Source organism: Oryctolagus cuniculus, chromosome 9 (genome assembly GCF_051225735.1).
Source record: "Oryctolagus cuniculus isolate XC-2025 breed Fujian yellow rabbit chromosome 9, ASM5122573v1, whole genome shotgun sequence".
NCBI lineage: Eukaryota > Metazoa > Chordata > Mammalia > Lagomorpha > Leporidae > Oryctolagus > Oryctolagus cuniculus.
The window spans coordinates 102,867,384-102,884,678 of NC_142875.1; the positions used below are offsets into that span (position 1 = coordinate 102,867,384).

At 51.6% G+C, this 17,295-nt stretch overlaps 2 protein-coding genes across 6 annotated transcripts in view; one reads left to right on the plus strand and one right to left on the minus strand.

The window, feature by feature from the left end:
• The window catches only part of SPSB2 (splA/ryanodine receptor domain and SOCS box containing 2), a 38,544-nt gene that overhangs the window by 12,556 nt on the left and 8,693 nt on the right, over positions 1-17,295 (plus strand). For 3 of the 4 annotated variants that reach the window (XM_089304521.1, XM_089304523.1, XM_089304526.1), the window contains exon 2: positions 11,113-11,354. In XM_089304521.1, coding sequence (XP_089160647.1) covers positions 11,218-11,354 — 137 coding nt within the window. In that variant the 5' untranslated portion in view covers positions 11,113-11,217. Of the gene's footprint in view, positions 1-412; positions 551-11,112; positions 11,355-17,295 lie in introns of those variants that run through there. The other variant, XM_089304522.1, reaches the window with a different exon arrangement.
• Positions 156-8,153, minus strand: LRRC23 (leucine rich repeat containing 23). Of its 2 annotated transcripts, none has more exons than XM_002712844.6 (7): positions 8,017-8,153; positions 7,432-7,603; positions 7,230-7,339; positions 5,614-5,867; positions 4,172-4,302; positions 3,429-3,565; positions 156-569 (listed from the first exon to the last, which is right to left on the minus strand). In XM_002712844.6, the coding sequence occupies exons 2-7, from the start codon at positions 7,555-7,557 to the stop codon at positions 296-298; spliced, it is 1,032 nt and encodes a 343-aa protein (XP_002712890.3). In that variant the 5' UTR covers positions 7,558-7,603; positions 8,017-8,153; the 3' UTR covers positions 156-295. The 2 variants fall into 2 exon arrangements, with proteins under 2 accessions (XP_002712890.3, XP_089160646.1); XM_089304520.1 differs by having other exon boundaries at positions 7,917-8,037.

The following is a 17,295-nucleotide window of genomic DNA, read 5'->3' on the forward strand; positions in this document are numbered from 1 at the left end:
CTAGACCTGGCGGTTCCTGATTGATCTCTCTAAGCCAGCTAAGGCTGCCAGGCCCCCACCAGCTCCTCTGCCTCCACCCCCCAGTTCTCATTCTTCTGGCTTCCTGACATACCTGCTAAGCATTTCTCAGCCCCTCTGGTCCTTTCTCCTGGCCTTAAGACTTCCCCTGACCTCTGGCCTTGGTGTCTCCAAGGGATCCCTTCATCACCCACCTCCCCCTATAGCAACGTCTCCTCCCCTCTGCCCTGCCATGGCCTCCACTTCTTCACTGTCCGTGGAGGTGGAAGACCTGCCGCTACATGGGGGCCTGGTCTAGATCCAGGCTGTGCTCCTGCTCAGCCTCCTGCTCGCGTTCCTCCTTCAGCCTCTGGCGGATTTCCTCAGCCTCAGCCTGCTCCTCCTCCTCAAAGAAGTCCTTGTCCAAGCGTTCAAGATGCGCTATCTGCACCAGGGCCTCCTGGCGGTAGTCGGTCTCATCTGCACACGGGTTGTCCAGCAGCACCAAGGCTCGAAGCTTGGGCAGGTCCCGAAGTTTGGCCAACTCTGTCAGGTCAGTCACCATGTTGCCCCTGCCGATGGGGTTGAGAAGGGTCCACCCAGGAATGATGGGCTTTGATTGACTGCCTGCGGCTAGGAATGGGGCTTCTGGGGGGGACCTCCCACTGGGCCCCAGTTTCCCAGGAAACACTATGAGGTCTGGTTACTCAGGCATTGCCAGATTTGCTGCATAGGTGCTGTCCAGTCCCATTCCTGTGCTGCTTCTACCTTTCAAGGAATCCTCAAGTGCCATACTCTCCTCAATGACGTGTTCTCTGTCTCCTCTTGGAGCAGCAAAGCTAGGCTACCGATCTAAGAGGGTGCAAACGTCCCTTGCAAGACCTTTTTCTGTCAATCATATACAAACAGAGGCAAGGGTTTGATACAGTAGCTAATTTGCCACTTGGGATATCCACTTCCTGTATCATAGTGCTTGGTTCAGGTCCCAGCTCCTCTGCTTCCAACCCAGCTTCCTGCTAGTGCACTTGGGAGGCAGCAGATAATAGCCCAAGTGCTTGGGTTCCTAACCACATCGTGGGAGTCCTAGATGGAGTTTCTGGCTCCTGGCTTTGGCCTGACCCAGGTCTGGCTTTTGCGTGCATTTGCAGAGTGTACCAAGTGGTGGCTTAACACTCTGTGCCACAATACCAGCTCCAGTTATTTTTTTAAAAAGTCATCCATAAACAGAGTTTAGAAGGTAGGGCCTAGGTAGGTAGAGAGGGCGCTTGAGATCTAAGCAGGATTTAGGGTAGCAGGTGCTATGTCGGTGCTCCCCACAGAAGGGAACCTGGAGCTGGGGATACTTGGGCTTCAGCCTGAAGAACAAGCTTTGGTCTCATTGTGTGACAATCTCTATTTTTGTGTTCTTGTCTTCAAGTCCTTATGAAGTCATTTTTAAGTGTTTAAGCCTGATCTCAATGGACATGCCGTGCCTCGTGCAGTGTTCCTCTCCGGGGAGCATGTGGCATTTTGTAGCGCATTTAGAATCTCTTGCCCCAGAGGCCCTGCCCAGCCACTGAGACAACACACACACCCCACTTACTTCCAAATACTCCCAGTTGATAGCCACTGAGGAAGAATCAATTATCCCTGTCTACACTAAGAGGAGAAGGGCACACACAATGCAGTCCCCCTCACCACCTGCCCACCACCACATCAATATAGCCAAACATATTGGCAGGAGACTCCCCCAGGGGTCAGTGGTACGAGCTAGGGCTTCAAGGTGCAACCACTCTTCTGTACTTGGAAGTTCTCTTTCCAATGCCAGGAGGAGGATTTGTCTTGTTAACTGAGGATAGAGAAAGTTTCCTTACATAGTAAGGAAACACACATAAAATCCTCTATCAGAGGACATGTCTTTCAACCTTTCCACCTGATTATTTTTTTTTAATTCTCTTCCTTCCTCTAACCTGAGCATATCTTGTGCTTAATATCAGTAAGGGGACCAGCCCTTATAGGTGGGACTTAGAAGAAGACAAGCAGGAAACAGGAAGAAGGAATGGGGACCCAGGAGATGGTGAAAGGCAGTGGAAACTTATACAGAATAGGGCCAGGAGAAGAAGTTGAAGTCTAACAGTGAGCCCATAAGAATGGGGACCACCTCTGTGTAATTTATTTTTAAAAAGCTTTTGAGAAGCAGAGACGGACAGAGATAAAGAGAGAGAGACAGTATGTGCATGCTGCCATCTATGGGGCTGGGGCAGGCTGAAGCCAGGAGCCTGGGACTCCATCCAGGTCTCCCATATGGGTGGCCAGAATCCAATCACTTCAGCCATCACTGATGCATCCCTGGGTCTTCATTAACAGCAAGTTGGAGTCAGGAACAAGAACCATGCAGTGGAACCCAGGCACTCTGGTGTGAGATGTGGGTGTCAACCTGTATCTAACCTCTAATTTCTTTTTTTCTTTCTTTTCTTTCCTTTTTTTTTTTATTTTTTTGACAGGCAGAGTTAGACAGTGAGAGAGACAGAGACAGAGAGAAAGGTCTTCCTTCCATTGGTTTACCCCCAAAATGGTTGCTGCGGCTGGCGCGCTGCGCTGATCCAAAGCCAGGAGCCAGGTGCTTCCTCCTGGTCTCCCATGCAAGTGCAAGGCCCAAACACTTGGGCCATCCTTCACTGCCTTCCTGGGCCACAGCAGAGAGCTGGACTGGAAGAGGAGCAACCGGGACAAAATCTGGCGCCCCAACTGGGACTAGAACCCGGTGTGCCAGCACCGCAGGCGGAGGATTAGCCTAGTGAGCCACAGCACCGGTCTAATTTCTTTGATGTTCCAAAACAGCATGGGGGTTGGCATTATGGTGTTGTGGGTAAAGCCACTTGCAATACCAGCATCCCTCTGGGTGCCAGTTCATGTCCCAGCTGCTCCACCTCCAATCCAGCTCCTTGCTAATGGCCTGGGAAAGCAGTGGAGGATGGCCCAATGACTTGGGCCCCTGCTACCCATGTGGAAGATCTGGAAGAAGCTCCTGGCTCCTGACTTCAGCCTGGCCCAGCTCTGGCCATTGTGGACATCTGGGGTGTGAACCGTAGATGCAAGATCTCTCGGTCTCTCTCTCTCTCTCTCTCATTCTAACTTTCAATTAAAATAAAATAAATCTTTTTTAAAAAAATGAGTTTAAAAAAACAAAACATAGCATGAGATCTGGCACTAAGCACATTCTCAATAATTGTAGACCAAATGAATAAGGATTCAGGGGCCATAAACTATAAAGGTGTTAGTATTGCATTCGGGGCCAAATGCAGAAGTAAGAATAGGGGTGAGGATCAGGCAGGAGGGTGAAATGAGGACCTGGTCGTGGCCAAGGATTGCAGGATTGAGTCCAGGGAAGGACACAGACTCCAAAGCTTCTGGTCAGGGGCAGGAGCATGGTGGGCATGGAGGGTGCTTACCTCAGGTTGAGATATTGCAGCGACTTCATCTCCTTGGAGAAGCCACTCAGAGTTTCAATCTGGTTGTCTCGAAGATGCAGTGTGGTGAGATTGGTTAGGTTCTCCAGTCCTTCTACCTTCTTCAGCATGTTCTGGGCCTAGATTCCCAGGACACAGGAGACCAGGAGAGGGGAGCAGGAACAGGGAAGTCAGAAAGAGATCAAGGAAAAGAAGAAATGCAAGAGGTGGGGAGGGGGTGGAAGAGAGGAGTCGGGGTATACAGAGGAAAGAGGTGCAGAAGCTGGCAACCCAGAGGAAGTCAGCAGTAATGCCCTACTCCTCACCCCACCAAGCCAGATTAAGGAGGAGACTCTTCCACCCAGGGCCCAGGGCCCCCACTCCCTCACTGAGATGGCTTCAGAACCATTTGAGAATAAAGAGAAGCTCAAGAGTACAAAACATGAACCACTGAAGTGGCCTCCTTAGCCTGATGTATGTACCTCAGTTATGGCACATTTTGCTTCCACCTGTATCAGTGCAAATCATCCCTATGTAATCCACACATTTTGTATTATCAGCCCTGCTAGGTGGCAAGCACTTTCCTGTTTGAACTTTGTTTCTCCCCAGCACCCGGAAGGGCTCAGGAAAGATGCCAGCCACCATGAGGATGACGGAGTAAGTAGCTGAGTCCACTAAAAACCAGGCATCCTGACCCCCAGGATGGTGCCCTTTTCCCTGCACCTTCCTGTGACCCAGGGAGCTACCAGGTAGAGGTTCTTCAGCTTGGGAAGGTTGATTCCCAGGGTGCTTTTCAGCTGGTTTCCCCGAAGCTCCAATGTGTGCAGGCTGTTTAGTTTTTGGGGGTCCAGACCTGTCACCATCTGGATGCGGTTCCCTAGGGAGGAAAAGAGCATCAAGAGCTCAAAGGGCGACTTTGACACTCAGGCTGGGAGCTCCAGACTCATCCCTTCCCTCTAATGTAGGCAGACAGTGAGGAGAGGCCGGCTCCGGACTAACACCTCCAGAGGCCTGGGGCAAGTGGCCTGATAGTCTAAGGATCTGATGGACATGTCCACCTAAACCTTTGAGGAGTGAACAATGTACCCTAACAATATATATCCTTCTCTCTCTCTCTCCTATATATATTTGAAAGGCAGAATTACAGAGAGAGACAGGGAGAGACAGAGAGAGATCTTCCATCAACCTGTTCACTCCCCAAATGGCCACAATGACTACGGCTGGGCCAGGCCAAAGCCAGTAATCTGGAACTCCATCTGGGTCTCCCATGTGGATAGCAGAGGCCTACATACTTGAGCCATCTTCTGCTGCTTTTCCAGGTGCGTTAGCAGGAAGAAGGATCAGAAATGGAGCAGCCAGGACTCAACTGATGTTCCTATGGAATGCCAGCACTGCGGGCTGCAGCCTAACCTGCTGTAGCACAGCACAGGCCCCAGCAGTCTATTATCTCCCTCCCTCTCCTCCTTCAAGGCTTTGCTCAAATGACATCTCCTAAATGATGTTTGTCCTGATCAACCTGTTGGAAATCACTACCTATGCCCCAATTCCCCTTACCCTGATCTATTTCTTCCATAGCACCTGTGTCCTTTTAACATACTGTATAAGTTTACTTATTGTGTTCCCTAATTGTCTCTCCCAGCTACAATGTAATTACATAAGAATAAGGATTTTCCTTATTCTGTTAACTGCTGTATCTCTAGCATGTAGGGGAGTCACAAGGACGAGGCCAGCGCTGTGGCATTATTGGATAAAGCTGCCTCCTGCGGTGCCTGCATCCCATATGGGCACTGGTTTGAGCCCTGGGTGTTCCACTTCCAATCCAGCTCTCTGCTATGGCCTGGAAAAGCAGTAGAAGACAGCCCAAGTCCTTGGGCCTCTGCATCCACATGGGAGACCCAGAAGCAGCTCCTGGCTCCTGGCTTTGAGTCAGCCCAGCTCTGTCCGTTGAGGCTATTTGGGGAGTGAACCAGCGGATGGAAGACTTTCTCTCTCTCTCTCTCTCTCCCTCTCTCTGACTCTGACTCTCTGTAACTTGCCTTTCAAATAAATACATCAATCTTAAAAAAAAAAAAAGTGACAATGACATGAGTCATAATAAATAATGCACGGCCCAGGCAAGGACTGCACTGCCCACTCCTGTTGGCTTCAGGCTAGGAAGAGTCTTGTGGAGCCCATCCTAAGGACCCACCTTTGAGATCCAGGCTTCTCAGACGAGGATGAGCAATGCCCTCAGTATCAATGATCTGGTTATAGGCAAAACTGGCAATCTGCAGGTAGGGCAGTTCATTCAGCTGGACGCTCCGCAGCTGATTGCTGTCAGCCTTGAGCCAGAGCAGGTGAGTGAGGTAGTTGAGTGGAGACAGGTCTGTCAGGTGATTCTCAGAAATATCCACATAGCGCAGATGGATGTAGGACCGCAGCAAGGAGATGTCTGTTAGGTCTCTAGGAGACACAAAAGGAGATGGTGGAGGGGCCGGCACTGTGGGAGGGGGTAAAGCCACCGCCTGCAGCGCTGGCATCCCATATGGGTGCCGGTTTGAGACCCGGCTGCTCCTCTTCCCATCCAGCTCTCTGCTATGGCCTGGGAAAGCAGTAGAAGATGGCCCAAGTCCTTGTGCCCCTGCACCCACCTGGGAGACCCGGAAGAAGCTCCTGCTCCTGGCTTCGGATCAGCGCAGCTCCAGCCATTGCAGCCAACTGGGGAGGGAACCAGTGGATGGAAGAACTCTCCTTCTCTGTGTAATTTTTTCAACTAAATAAATTGAGAGAGAGAGAGAGAGAGATGGCAGAACAGCCAGAGTTAGAGGTAAGAACCCAGGCGACTGTCAGAGGTGCTAAAGCAGAGGGCCATACAGAAAGGGCTTATAATGGGAAGAAGGACAGGTAACAGATGAGAGGTGTGGTGGGGGAGAGAAGGCAGGTGAGAGAGCGAGAGGAGAGAGATCTTTATTTCTCCTCAAGTGTCGGCAACAGCCAGGTCTGGGCTAGGCTAAAGCCAGGAGCCAGGAATTTCATCCTGGTCTTCCACGTGGGTGGCAGGGGCCCAAGTACTTGGCCTCAACTGCTCCCTTCCCACGTATATTAGCAGGAAGTGGATTGGAAGCTTGGAAGCAGAACAGGCAGGATTCGAACGGGCACTCGACATGGGATGCCCCTGCACCACAACACCAATGCCAGTTTTTTTTTTTTTAATATTTTATTTACTTCAAATGCAGAGAAGGAGGAGAAGAAAGAAAGAGAGAGAGAGAGAGAGAGAGAGAGAGAGAGTGCTTCCTTCCTTCCACTGGTTCATTCCCCAAATGTCTGCAACAGTTGGGTCTAGGCCAGATCGAAGACAGGAGCCCAGTGTTTCTCCTGGGTCCCCCATGTTTTGGCAGGAACCCAAGCACTTGGGCCGTCTTCTGCTGCTTTCCCAGGCACAGCAGCAGGCAGCTGGATTGGAAGTGGAGCAGCGGGTCTCCAACAGGTGCCCATATGGAATGCCAGCATGGCAGGCGGAGGCTTAATCCTCTACAGCACAATGTCAGCCCCAAGCCAGCAGGTTCTTAACAACAGAAACCTATCTGTGAAGGGCAGAGAACCCACACGCTGAAGGGCAAGTGAGGGAGTCAGCAAGCAACCCCCCCCACACACACACACACACTCTCAGTCTCCAATTTCCCAGCGCAGCTGCAACACAGGGAGTCTCAGAGCTGTTGACAAATAAATTCTGTCCTTGCCTCCCCACGAAGCCAGGATGATGGCGATCAAATTCCCAGCCCAAACAGCAGGCATGAGGGCGGAAGAGACGGGGACCCTACGCACCTCTCTTTAACCTCCAGCTTGACGTAAGCATGAGCTAGCCCGCTGCCAGTCTTACAGAGCAAAGACAGCCCTTCCTTCACCACGGCCTCCGTGAGCGGGGTGGGCAGCCACTGCGGGAGCAAGCGGCCGAGTGAGGCAGCCCTCCCGCCGCAGCCCCGCCGCAGCCCTTTGCTCTCCGACCCCTCCCTGTCCACGCTCTCACTTCCTCGGAGAATTCTTCCCCCTCTTTCCTGTAGTCCTCCCATTCCTCCGTCTCCTTCTCATCGTCCTCTTTGTCAAGGTCGTCCTGATCTGGCTCAAAGTCTTCCAGATCCTCTTCGTCCGACATCTTTCTTTCCGCCCGCGGGCTCTGGCGTCAGACCCAGCTCCTCGCCCTGAGGAAGGAGGTCTCCTCAGTGCGGTCGCCTCCATTGGCAGGCCCACCCCGGACCTCCCGACGAGGCTGCTTCCCCCCTCCGTGAGAACATCTCATGTTGGCCCAGGTCTCCACTTCTGCTGAGGGCCGCGCTCCCCTCAACGCCCTGCCAGACCTCAGGGCCCCTCGGCCCTGGCGGTGGCCCCAGCTCTGGTCCACCGCCCTTTCTCCTGCTTCTGGGACTTCCCTCTCCCCTTAAAACCCATTCTCCTTCAATCCCCCACCCACCCGGCCTCCTCCCTGCACTGTCCCCCTCTGTCCCTAACCCCCACCCATTCCTTTCTTCTAACTGCCCCGCCTCAGCTCCATTTCCCGGGTTGCTCTGGAACATTCCCCGGGCCCCTGACGCAGTCTCCCACAAAGGGCACAGACCCGGCTGTGCTCAACTAAAAGCAGTTTAGAGAGGGTCTCGGTCCCGAGAGGGAAGGGCTCTGTAGTAAGACTGGCGGAGGGCTTGTGTACTGCTGCTATGGCAAAGGAGGTGGGGCGCAGCAGCCTCCAACCGCCCGGAGCGAGCGCGGGGACCAACGGAACTGCGCGCCCGCCTCGGAGGAGGCGGGGCAGTGGTTGCCTGGTTACGGGGCCACCTTCCCGAGCAGGAACCCGGATGAGGCACGGACATGGCGTCAGGGCTTAGAGGAGTGCGGAGAGGAGGAGAGTGAGGCTGGGTAGACTTGCGTCACCCGAAACATTAATCAGACCTGGGTACCTTCAGTGCGAAGGTGTGAGTTCAGAAGAGACTCATCCCCCACCCTCGGAAGCAAAAGGAGAAAAGGAGTGCGCTAGGAGAAACAAGAAACACCAAAATAAGGGGCCTTCTTCCCCCATAGGCCTGGGCAGTGGTTATTTTTAGGTAGACCTTTGGAAGGCGGCGCAAGGATCCCAGGCCCCAAAATTAACCTGAGTAGAGTATCTTGGCAGATCTTTGCTAACAACTTAACCTAAAGGTGTCTTCTCCTTGCAGAAACTATAGTAACTGGCAGGGATCCAGTATGAGTTATCCTGGACTAGTTTGATGCAACCTTTTTGAGGGATAGGAGGAGGGAAAATCCAACAACTGCCCGTTAAAATATTCCTAGTCCAATGCTATGTAATCAGTAATGACTGCTGAGTCCAGGCACTCAAGATTGTGTGATGAGTTGAAGAGGAAAATGCTGTAGGCTGAGATGTAGTAAATGTTTCTAGAAAGTTGGTGGGAGACAGCACTGTGGGTAGCAGGTAAAGCCGCCCCTTGCAGTGTGGGCATCCCATGTGGGCATGGGTTCAGGTCCCGGCTGCTCCACTTTCTAGCCAGCTCTCTGCTATGGCTAGGGAAAGCAGTAGAAGATGGCCCACATTTCTTGGACCCTTGCACTGGCGTGGGAGGCTGGGAAGAAGCTCCTGGCTCCTGGCTCCAGATGGGCGCAGCTCCCGCTGCTGTGGCCATTTGGGGAGTGAACCAGCAGATGGAAAATGTCTGTCTCTCTGCCTTTGCCTCTCTGTAATTCTACCTTTCAAATAAACAAATCAGAAAAAAGAAAGAAAGAAAGAAAGAAAGAAAGAAAGAAAGAAAGAAAGAAAGAAAGAAAGAAAGAAAGAAAGAAAGAGAGAGAGAAAGAGAGAAAGAGAGAAAGAGAGAAAGAGAGAAAGAGAGAAAGAGAGAAAGAAAGAAAGAAAGAAAGAAAGAAAGAAAGAAAGAAAGAAAGAAAGAAAGAAAGAAAGAAAGAAAGAGAAAGGAAGGAAGGAAGGAAGGAAGGAAGGGAGGGAGGAGGGAAATAGATTGTGCCTCTATAAGTGATAATTTAGCTTCTGAAACAGCCCCGTGAGATACTTGAAAGAAGAGGACACCAAAGGTCAAGGAGGTTGATATTTGTTATGTAATTCTGGCCTTGGGAAAGGAGGATATTACCAGTCTTGTGTAACATAAGTAAGACAATTAGGTAATAGGGCAATTCTACATGACAGATTTTACAAGAGTACTTGAAGAAGTTTAGGGGCAGGCCTTGTGGTGCAATGGGTTAAGTCTCCCCCTGGGACACCCGCATCCCAAACTGGAATGCCAATTCCAGAGTCTCAGCTACTCTGTACTTCAGATAGAACTTCCTGTTAACCTGCCTGGGAGGCACCAATTGATGCCCCAAGTACTTGGGTTCCAACCACCCTCATGGGAGACCTGGATGGAATTTCTGCCTCCTGCTTCTTCCTAGCCCAGCCCTGGTTCTTGAGGGCTCTTGAGGAGTGAGCCAGCAGATGAAATATCTCTGTATCTTCCTCTCTGCCTTTCAAATAAATAAATCTTTTGTAAAAACAACAACAAGGTGCTGGCATTCTGGTGTAGTAAGAAGCCTACTGCATATGACACCAGTATCTCATATGGGTGTCCTGGTGCTCTACTTCTGCTCCAGCTCCCTGCTAATGGCCCAGGAAAAGCAGCAGAAGACCAACCAAATGCTTGGGCCCCTACAACCCACATGGGAGACTTGAAAGAAGCTCCTGGCCGGCGCCACGCCTCACTTGGCTAATCCTCTGCCTGTGGCACCGGCACACCGGGTTCTAGTCCCGGTCGGGGTGCCGGATTCTGTCCCGGTTGCTCCTCTTCCAGTCCAGCTCTCCGCTGTGGCCTGGGAAGGCAGTGGAGGATGGCCCAAGTGCTTGGGTCCTGCACCTGCATGGGAGACCAGGAGGAAGCACCTGGCTCCTGGCTTCGGATCGGCCCAGTGCACCGGCCATGGCGGCCATTTGGGTGGTGAACCAATGGAAGGAAGACCTTTCTCTCTCTCTCTCTCTCTCTCTCTAATTAACTCTGCCTGTGAAAGAAAGAAAGAAAGAAAGAAAGAAAGAAAGAAAGAAAGAAAGAAAGAAAGAAAGAAAGAAAGAAAGAAGCTCTTGGCTGCCAGCTTCAGCCTGGCCCAATGGCTGGCCATTGCAGTCATTTGGGGAGTGAAATGGTGGAAGATCTCTGTCTGTCCATGTCTTTCTGTAACTTGACCTACAAGTAAAAATAAATTTTTTTAAACAAGATTTTTATTTTGGTTCAGAAACATTGAAATCCAGGGCCAGTATTGTGGTGCAGTGAGTTAAACTGCCACCTGCAATCCTGGCAGCCCACGTGTTGCTGGTTCGAGCCCCAGATGTTCACTCCCCATTCAACTCTCTGCTGATGTGCCTGTGAAAACAACAGAAGATGGGCAAGTGCTTGGGCCCCTGCCGCTCAGTGGGAGACTCAGATGGAGTATAAGACTCCTGACTTCGGCCTGGCTGTTGCTGCCATTTGAGGAGTGAACCAGCAGATAGACAATCTCTCTCTCAGTCTCTCCCTCCCTCTCTCTGGGATGCTGCCTTTAAAGAAGTAAATAGATATTCTAAAAAAAATGAAATCCATGCATAGAGGGGTCTTCAAAAACATGTATTATGAAAAAAACTATACATGGACTTCAAGATGTTTTTGCACGAAAAATTTCAAGTTTGTAATTTATTTTTACTTGACAGACTTGTTAAACTTTTGTGAAGAAGAAAGAAGAAGGAAGGAAGGAAGGAAAGAAAAAGAGACAGAGACAGATCTTTCATCTGCTTGTCTGCTCCCTTAAAGTCCACATGAGCCACAGCTGGGCCAGGCTGAAGCCAGGAGTCCAGAGCCCTACCATGGTGGCAGGGACCCAGCTACCTGAGCTGTCGCCTGCATTATCAGGAAGTGGGACTCAGAAGTGGAGCTGGGACTCGAACCTCAACAGGTAGGGGTTGCTGTGCCCCAAGCAGTGTCTTATAACGACCACCCCAACTTATCTTTTAATTCCCTTTCTCCATGAGCTTTTTGAGCTACCTTCATATGTAACGTGGTAGGCTGAAAATTAGGAAATAATTCCCCCACGCCCAATCTAGCTTGGAGGAATATACCTAACAGACAAAGCTTGTTCACTTGGCCTCATGAAAGTAGCAGGGGTTTAAAGGAAGAGACACTGGGTTCAACATCCAGTTCTATCACTTGCTAACTGTGTGTTCTTCAGCAAGTTGAATAATTTCACCAAAATCTAATTTCCGCATTCATGAAATGGGCGGCAGGCATCTGCCTCGCTGTCAGGATGCCCACACCCCACATCAGATTACCTGGTGTGTGTCCCAGCTCTGGCTACTGACTCCAGCTTCCTGCTACTGTGGACCCTGGGAGGCCACAGGCAATGGCTCAAGCGGGTTCCTCCCATCCATATGAGAGACCTGAATTGAGTTCCAGGTATTTGGGAAGTGAATCAGTGTCTGTGAGCTCTTTGTCTGTCTGTCTGTCTCTGTCTCTCTCAGCCTCACAAATAAATAACAGGTCAGTAACTGGGCTCTCGCTACCATGTGGGAGACCTTGGATTAAGATCTCTGGTCCCAGTTTGAGCCCCTACTGTGTTGCTGCGCATATCTTGGAAGTGAACCAGCAGATGGGAGGTGTCTCTGTCTGCCTCTCAAGTGCATATATATATTTTTAGGATAGTCACCTCAAACTGTAGTTAGTGGATTAAAATAAATAATGCGGGTAAATTGCCTTGCACTTAGTTGGTATTTCATAAACATTTCCCTGTCTCTCCCCACCTCCTGCATGGGTTTCCTCAGTACTGGGTTATTGTGAGGAAAAAGAAAATGAAATATGAAAGCAGTCCGAAGTGCAGTGCAAATGCAAGGGACTGTGTTGCTGGAATGTGGAGAAAAGGAAATTCTGTGTGTGGTTTGATGCAATCCAAGGGAAGACAGAGGAAGACACAGGAGGTGAGAGGGAAAGGCGTGCTGTGAGGAGTGGGAGGTGCCTTTACCATACTCTTGCTGAGTGTTTACTCTGGGCCAGTGCCGGGTGCATCTTCAAGGTGCTCACATGCCAGTGGGAGGGGTGAACATCAAGTATTCTGGGGCTGGTGTTGGAGCATGGTGGGTAAAGCCCCTGCCTGTGACGCCAGCATCCATATGGGCTCCGGTTTGAGTCCCAGCTGCTGCACTTTCAATCCAGCTCCCTGCTAATGGCCATGGAAAAGCAGCAGAATATAGCCCAAGTGTTTGAGCCTCTGCCGCCACATGGGACACCCAGATGAACCTCCTGACTCCTGGCTTCGGCCTGGTCAGGCTGGAGAGTGAACCAACAGATGGACGCTCCCTCTCTCTCTCTCTCCATCTCTGAAACTCTTTCAAATATTTAAATCTTTCTAAAAAGAAAATCAAGTAATCCAATGCATTGAGACAGATGTTATCATGATGCCTCATACTCCAGAGCTTTTACAAAGTACCAGAGAATAATTTTATGGCATGCGTTATGTACCAAATAGCATGCCTTTGAGGCAGAGTCCACACAGAGGGAGCACCTGGAGAAAGGCGTGGAGGAGGAAGAGCTCAGTGCCTGTGCAAGGAGAGCAGGTGGCTCTGCTGGCTGAACAGCAGGTTCTTTGATGACCCGTTCTTTCCACTGGGATCTCACTCACGGAGATCTTTCATTTAGGTGCCCCCCCCCCCCGAGTGTCTTGGTTTTCCATGCCTGAAATACTCTCTTGGGCTTTTCAGCTGGATCTGCATGCCTTAAGGGCTGATTCTGAGGCCAGAGTGCTGTTTAGGACATCTGCCATTCTATGGGTCTGCTGCGTATCTCACTTCCCTTGTTGGATCGTTCTCTCCCTTTTTTTATTCTATCAGCTAGTATTTGCAGACACTATTCTTGTTTATATGACCCCTTTGGTTCTTAGTCCTATCATTATGATCAATTGTGAACAGAAATTGATCACTGGGACTAGTGAGATGGCATTGGTACATGCCACATTGATGGGATTGAATTCGAATCCCCTGGTATGTTTCTAACTCTACCGTTTGAGGTAAGTCAGCTTGAGCATGTCCCGAATTGCACATCTCTTCCCTCTCTTATTCCCACTCTTATATTTAACAGCGACCACTTTTCAGTTAAGTTTCAGCACTTAAGAATAATTGTGTATTGATTACAGTATTCAACCAAAAGTATTAAGTAGAACAAACAAAAAAATACTAAGAGGGATAACATATTAAGTTGCTCATCAACAGAGCAGGTGGCTCTGCTGGCTGAACAGCAGGTGTGATGGGGGGAATGAGGTAGGAGCTGGAAGAACGCAGAGTTGGCACCGACTGAGGAATCTGGACTTTGTCCTGAATGCTGTGCGGAGGGAGCCAGTGAAGGTTGGCAAGGCCTGACTCTACACCTTGTCATGAGAGCTGCTCCACAAAGTCCTGGATGTCCTTCCTCCAGTGGCTGGTCCAGTGCTCCAATTCTAATAACCCACGTGAAGATGCACAGAATACAGAAACGCATGCAGAGGGACTTTTTTTTTTTTTTTTTTTTTTGACAGGCAGAGTGGACAGTGAGAGATAGACAGAGAGAAAGGTCTTCCTTTGCCGTTGGTTCACCCTCCAATGGCCGCCGCAGCTGGCGTGCTGCCGCCAGCGCATCACACTGATCCGATGGCAGGAGCCAGGTGCTTTTCCTGGTTTCCCATGTGGGTGCAGGGCCCAAGCACTTGGGCCATCCTCCACTGCACTCCCTGGCCACAGCAGAGAGCTGGCCTGGAAGAGGCGCAACCGGGACAGAATCTGGCACCCCGACCGGGACTAGAACCCGGTGTGCCGGCGCTGCAAGGTGGAGGATTAGCCTTTTGAGCCACGGCGCCGGCCACTGCAGAGGAACTCTTAAGTCTATGTGCTTCCTCAAGTGGTGTCACTTGCAAGGCTGGCATTCCACATCGGAGCACCAGTTCCGTCCCCACTACTCCCCTTCTCATCCTGCTGCCGGCTAACGTGCCTCGGAAGGCAACGGAGGAGGGCCCAAGTGCTGGGTCCCTGCCACCCATGTGAGAGACCCAGGTGGAGTTCCTGGCTCTGCCTTCAGCCTGGCTGGGACCTAGCTCTTGTGGCCATTTGTGGGGTGAACCAGCAGATGGAAGACTTCAAGCTCTCTGCCTTTCAAATAAATCAATCTGTCTCCTCCTTCTGTCTAATCTAAATCAGGATCCCCCTTTACAGCCTTGACAGCAATAAACCCAGTTCATTTCCCCTGACCCCAAAGATTGATTTGCAGAGTTAGGATTCACTAGGAGTCGCTAGGAAAGAAAGGCCTTGACATATGTCAATGGTGTGAGGAAACCTAGAGCATGTTGAGTGAGCGTTTCAGAACACAGCAAATGGCAGGCCGACGCTGTGGCTCACTAGGCTAATCCTCTGCCTGCAGTGCCGGCACTCCGGGTTCTAGTCCAGGTTGGGGCGCCGGATTCTGTCCCGGTTGCTCCTCTTCCAGGCCAGCTCTCTGCTGTGGCCGGCAGTGCAGTGGAGGATGGCCCAAGTGCTTGGGCCCCCGCACCCGCAAGCACCTGGCTCCTGGCTTCAGATCAACACTGTGCTCCGGCCGCAGCGGCCACTTGGGGGGTGAACCAACGGATGGAAGACCTTTCTCTCACTGTCTTAACTCTGCCTGTCAAATAAATTAAACACACACACACACACACACACACACACACACACACACACAGAGCAAGGGCAAGTTAAGAGCATCTCATTTGGCAAGTGAGGTTTCAGAGATGGCTGGCAGGCAGAGTGGAGGCTCCCCAGGCCTCCCTGCATAGGACCAGCAAAATGGCTCGCTAGCAAGGCGGAGAGGGAGGCAAGGAAAGAATTTTTTGAGAAACAGTGGAGTCTTTTAAAATGGAAAGAAATTCAGAGAGCGGGAGGACAGCGTTAAACCTCCACGCCTCAGTCCCTGCCCCTGTCCTCTGGTTTCAGGACTACAGCAGGCACTCAGCAGCCGGCTTAGCGGGCCTCGCCTCCACAGGCTGTCTGCCGCACGCCCCCGTTTCCGCCCCGAGGCCTTTGTTCCGGGGCAGAACGTTCCAGACGCATGCGTCAGCGCCGGGGGAGGCAGCAGATTGGCGGGGGCGGGAGATGCGGCGCAGGGTGGGGCGGACCCTGGGAGGCGGCGGGCGGAGCCCCGGCAGCGCGGGCGGCCGCTTGGGGGCGCGCGAGGCACGGCGGCCGCCGGCCCGCCCCGCCGCGCCGCGGCTGCTCACGGACGGCCGCGCTGCGGGAGTGCGCGCCTCGCCGCGGTTACGTAACTGGCACCGGTCTCGGCGGAGCCGGCTGCTGGGAATCCGAGATTTATACATGTCGTCTCAGCCGCCATTTCCTCCCCGCCAGTGGATGTGGGAGTGAGGCGATCGGGGTTTGAATGCTGGCGCTGCCATTTGGCAGCTCCGTTCTCTTAGAGAAGTCGTTTAGTTTCTCTAAGGCTTAGTTCACGAAATTAAAAATTGGGATCTCAGGGCGGAGTTGTGGCACAGCAGATAAAGCCGCTGCCTGGTCCGTGCGCATCCCCCATCGGAGTGCGAGGCCTGTCCGCCCTGCTCCCTGCTAACGCGCCTGCAAAGGCAGAGGATAATGGCCCGAGTACCTGAACCCCTGTCACCCGCGTGGGAGTCCAGGATGGAGTTCCGGGCTCCTAGCCTCAGCCTGGCCCAGCCCTGGTGGTCGCAGGCGGCATGGGTGTGAACCAGGGGAGAGAAGATACCTTTCCTCTCTCTCTGTCTCTCTGCCATTCAAATAAATAAATCTTGGAGTATGTTGTAAGGATTAAAGGAAATAATGGCGTTTCATTCCAGAGGAATTTCACGTGAATTCTATGATGCTTAAGTTAAATAGGGTAGAAATTCTCTTGGCACCAGTATGGGCCTCTTGATGTGTACCTTGCTGGCCAACTCATTTTTTCAAAAAGATTCATTTATTTATTTGAAAGGCAGAGTTACACAGACAGAGAGATGTTCCATCTACTGGTTCACTCCCTAAATGCCAGCAGCAGCCACAGCCGGAATTGTGCCTATCCAAAGCCAGGAGCCAGGAGCTTCTTCTGGGTCTCCCACGTGGGTGCAGAGGCCCAAGGACTTGGAACATCTTCTACTGCTTTCCCAGGCCATAGCAGGGAGCTGGATCGGAACTGGAGCGGCCGGGACGCAAACCAGTGCCCATATGTGGGATGCCAGCACTGCAGGCGGCGGCTTTACCCGCTAAGCCACAGCGCAGACCCCAGCCACCTGCAAGAATGAGGCCTTGTTTTATAACTGGTTTCCAGTGTTTTAAGACACCACCTTTTCCCATAACATGACCCCTCTGGAGGCAGCCCAGCCACTTCATTCAGCGCCCAAGGGAAGACACAGCAACCCCTTCTGAGATTGGAAACAAAAGTGGCTTACGAATTGAGGCACTATGTATCTGCCTCCAACACATCAACATGGCTCAGGAAACCTGCATGTGAATCAAGATGCAAGACGTGGGGCTGGCGCAGTGGCACAGCAGGTAAAGAAGCCGCCTGCAGTGCCGGCATCCCATGTGGGCACCTGGGAAAGCAGCGGAAGATGGCACAAGTCCTTGGGCCCCTGCACCCGCATGGAAGATCCCAGGAGGCTCCTGGCTTCAGATCAGCCCAGCTCTGGCATTTGTGGACAATTGGGGAGTGAACCAGCAAATGGAAGACCTCTCTCTCTCTCTCTGCCTCTCTGTAACTCTGCCTTTCAAATAAATAAATAAATCTTTTTTAAAAAAAATTCAAGTCTGTGAAGCCAGGCCATCAAGTTCTGTTACAACTGCTTGTGACAGCAAAGTCCACGTGATTCATCTTTAACGAAGGCTCAATGGCTACTGACTTCC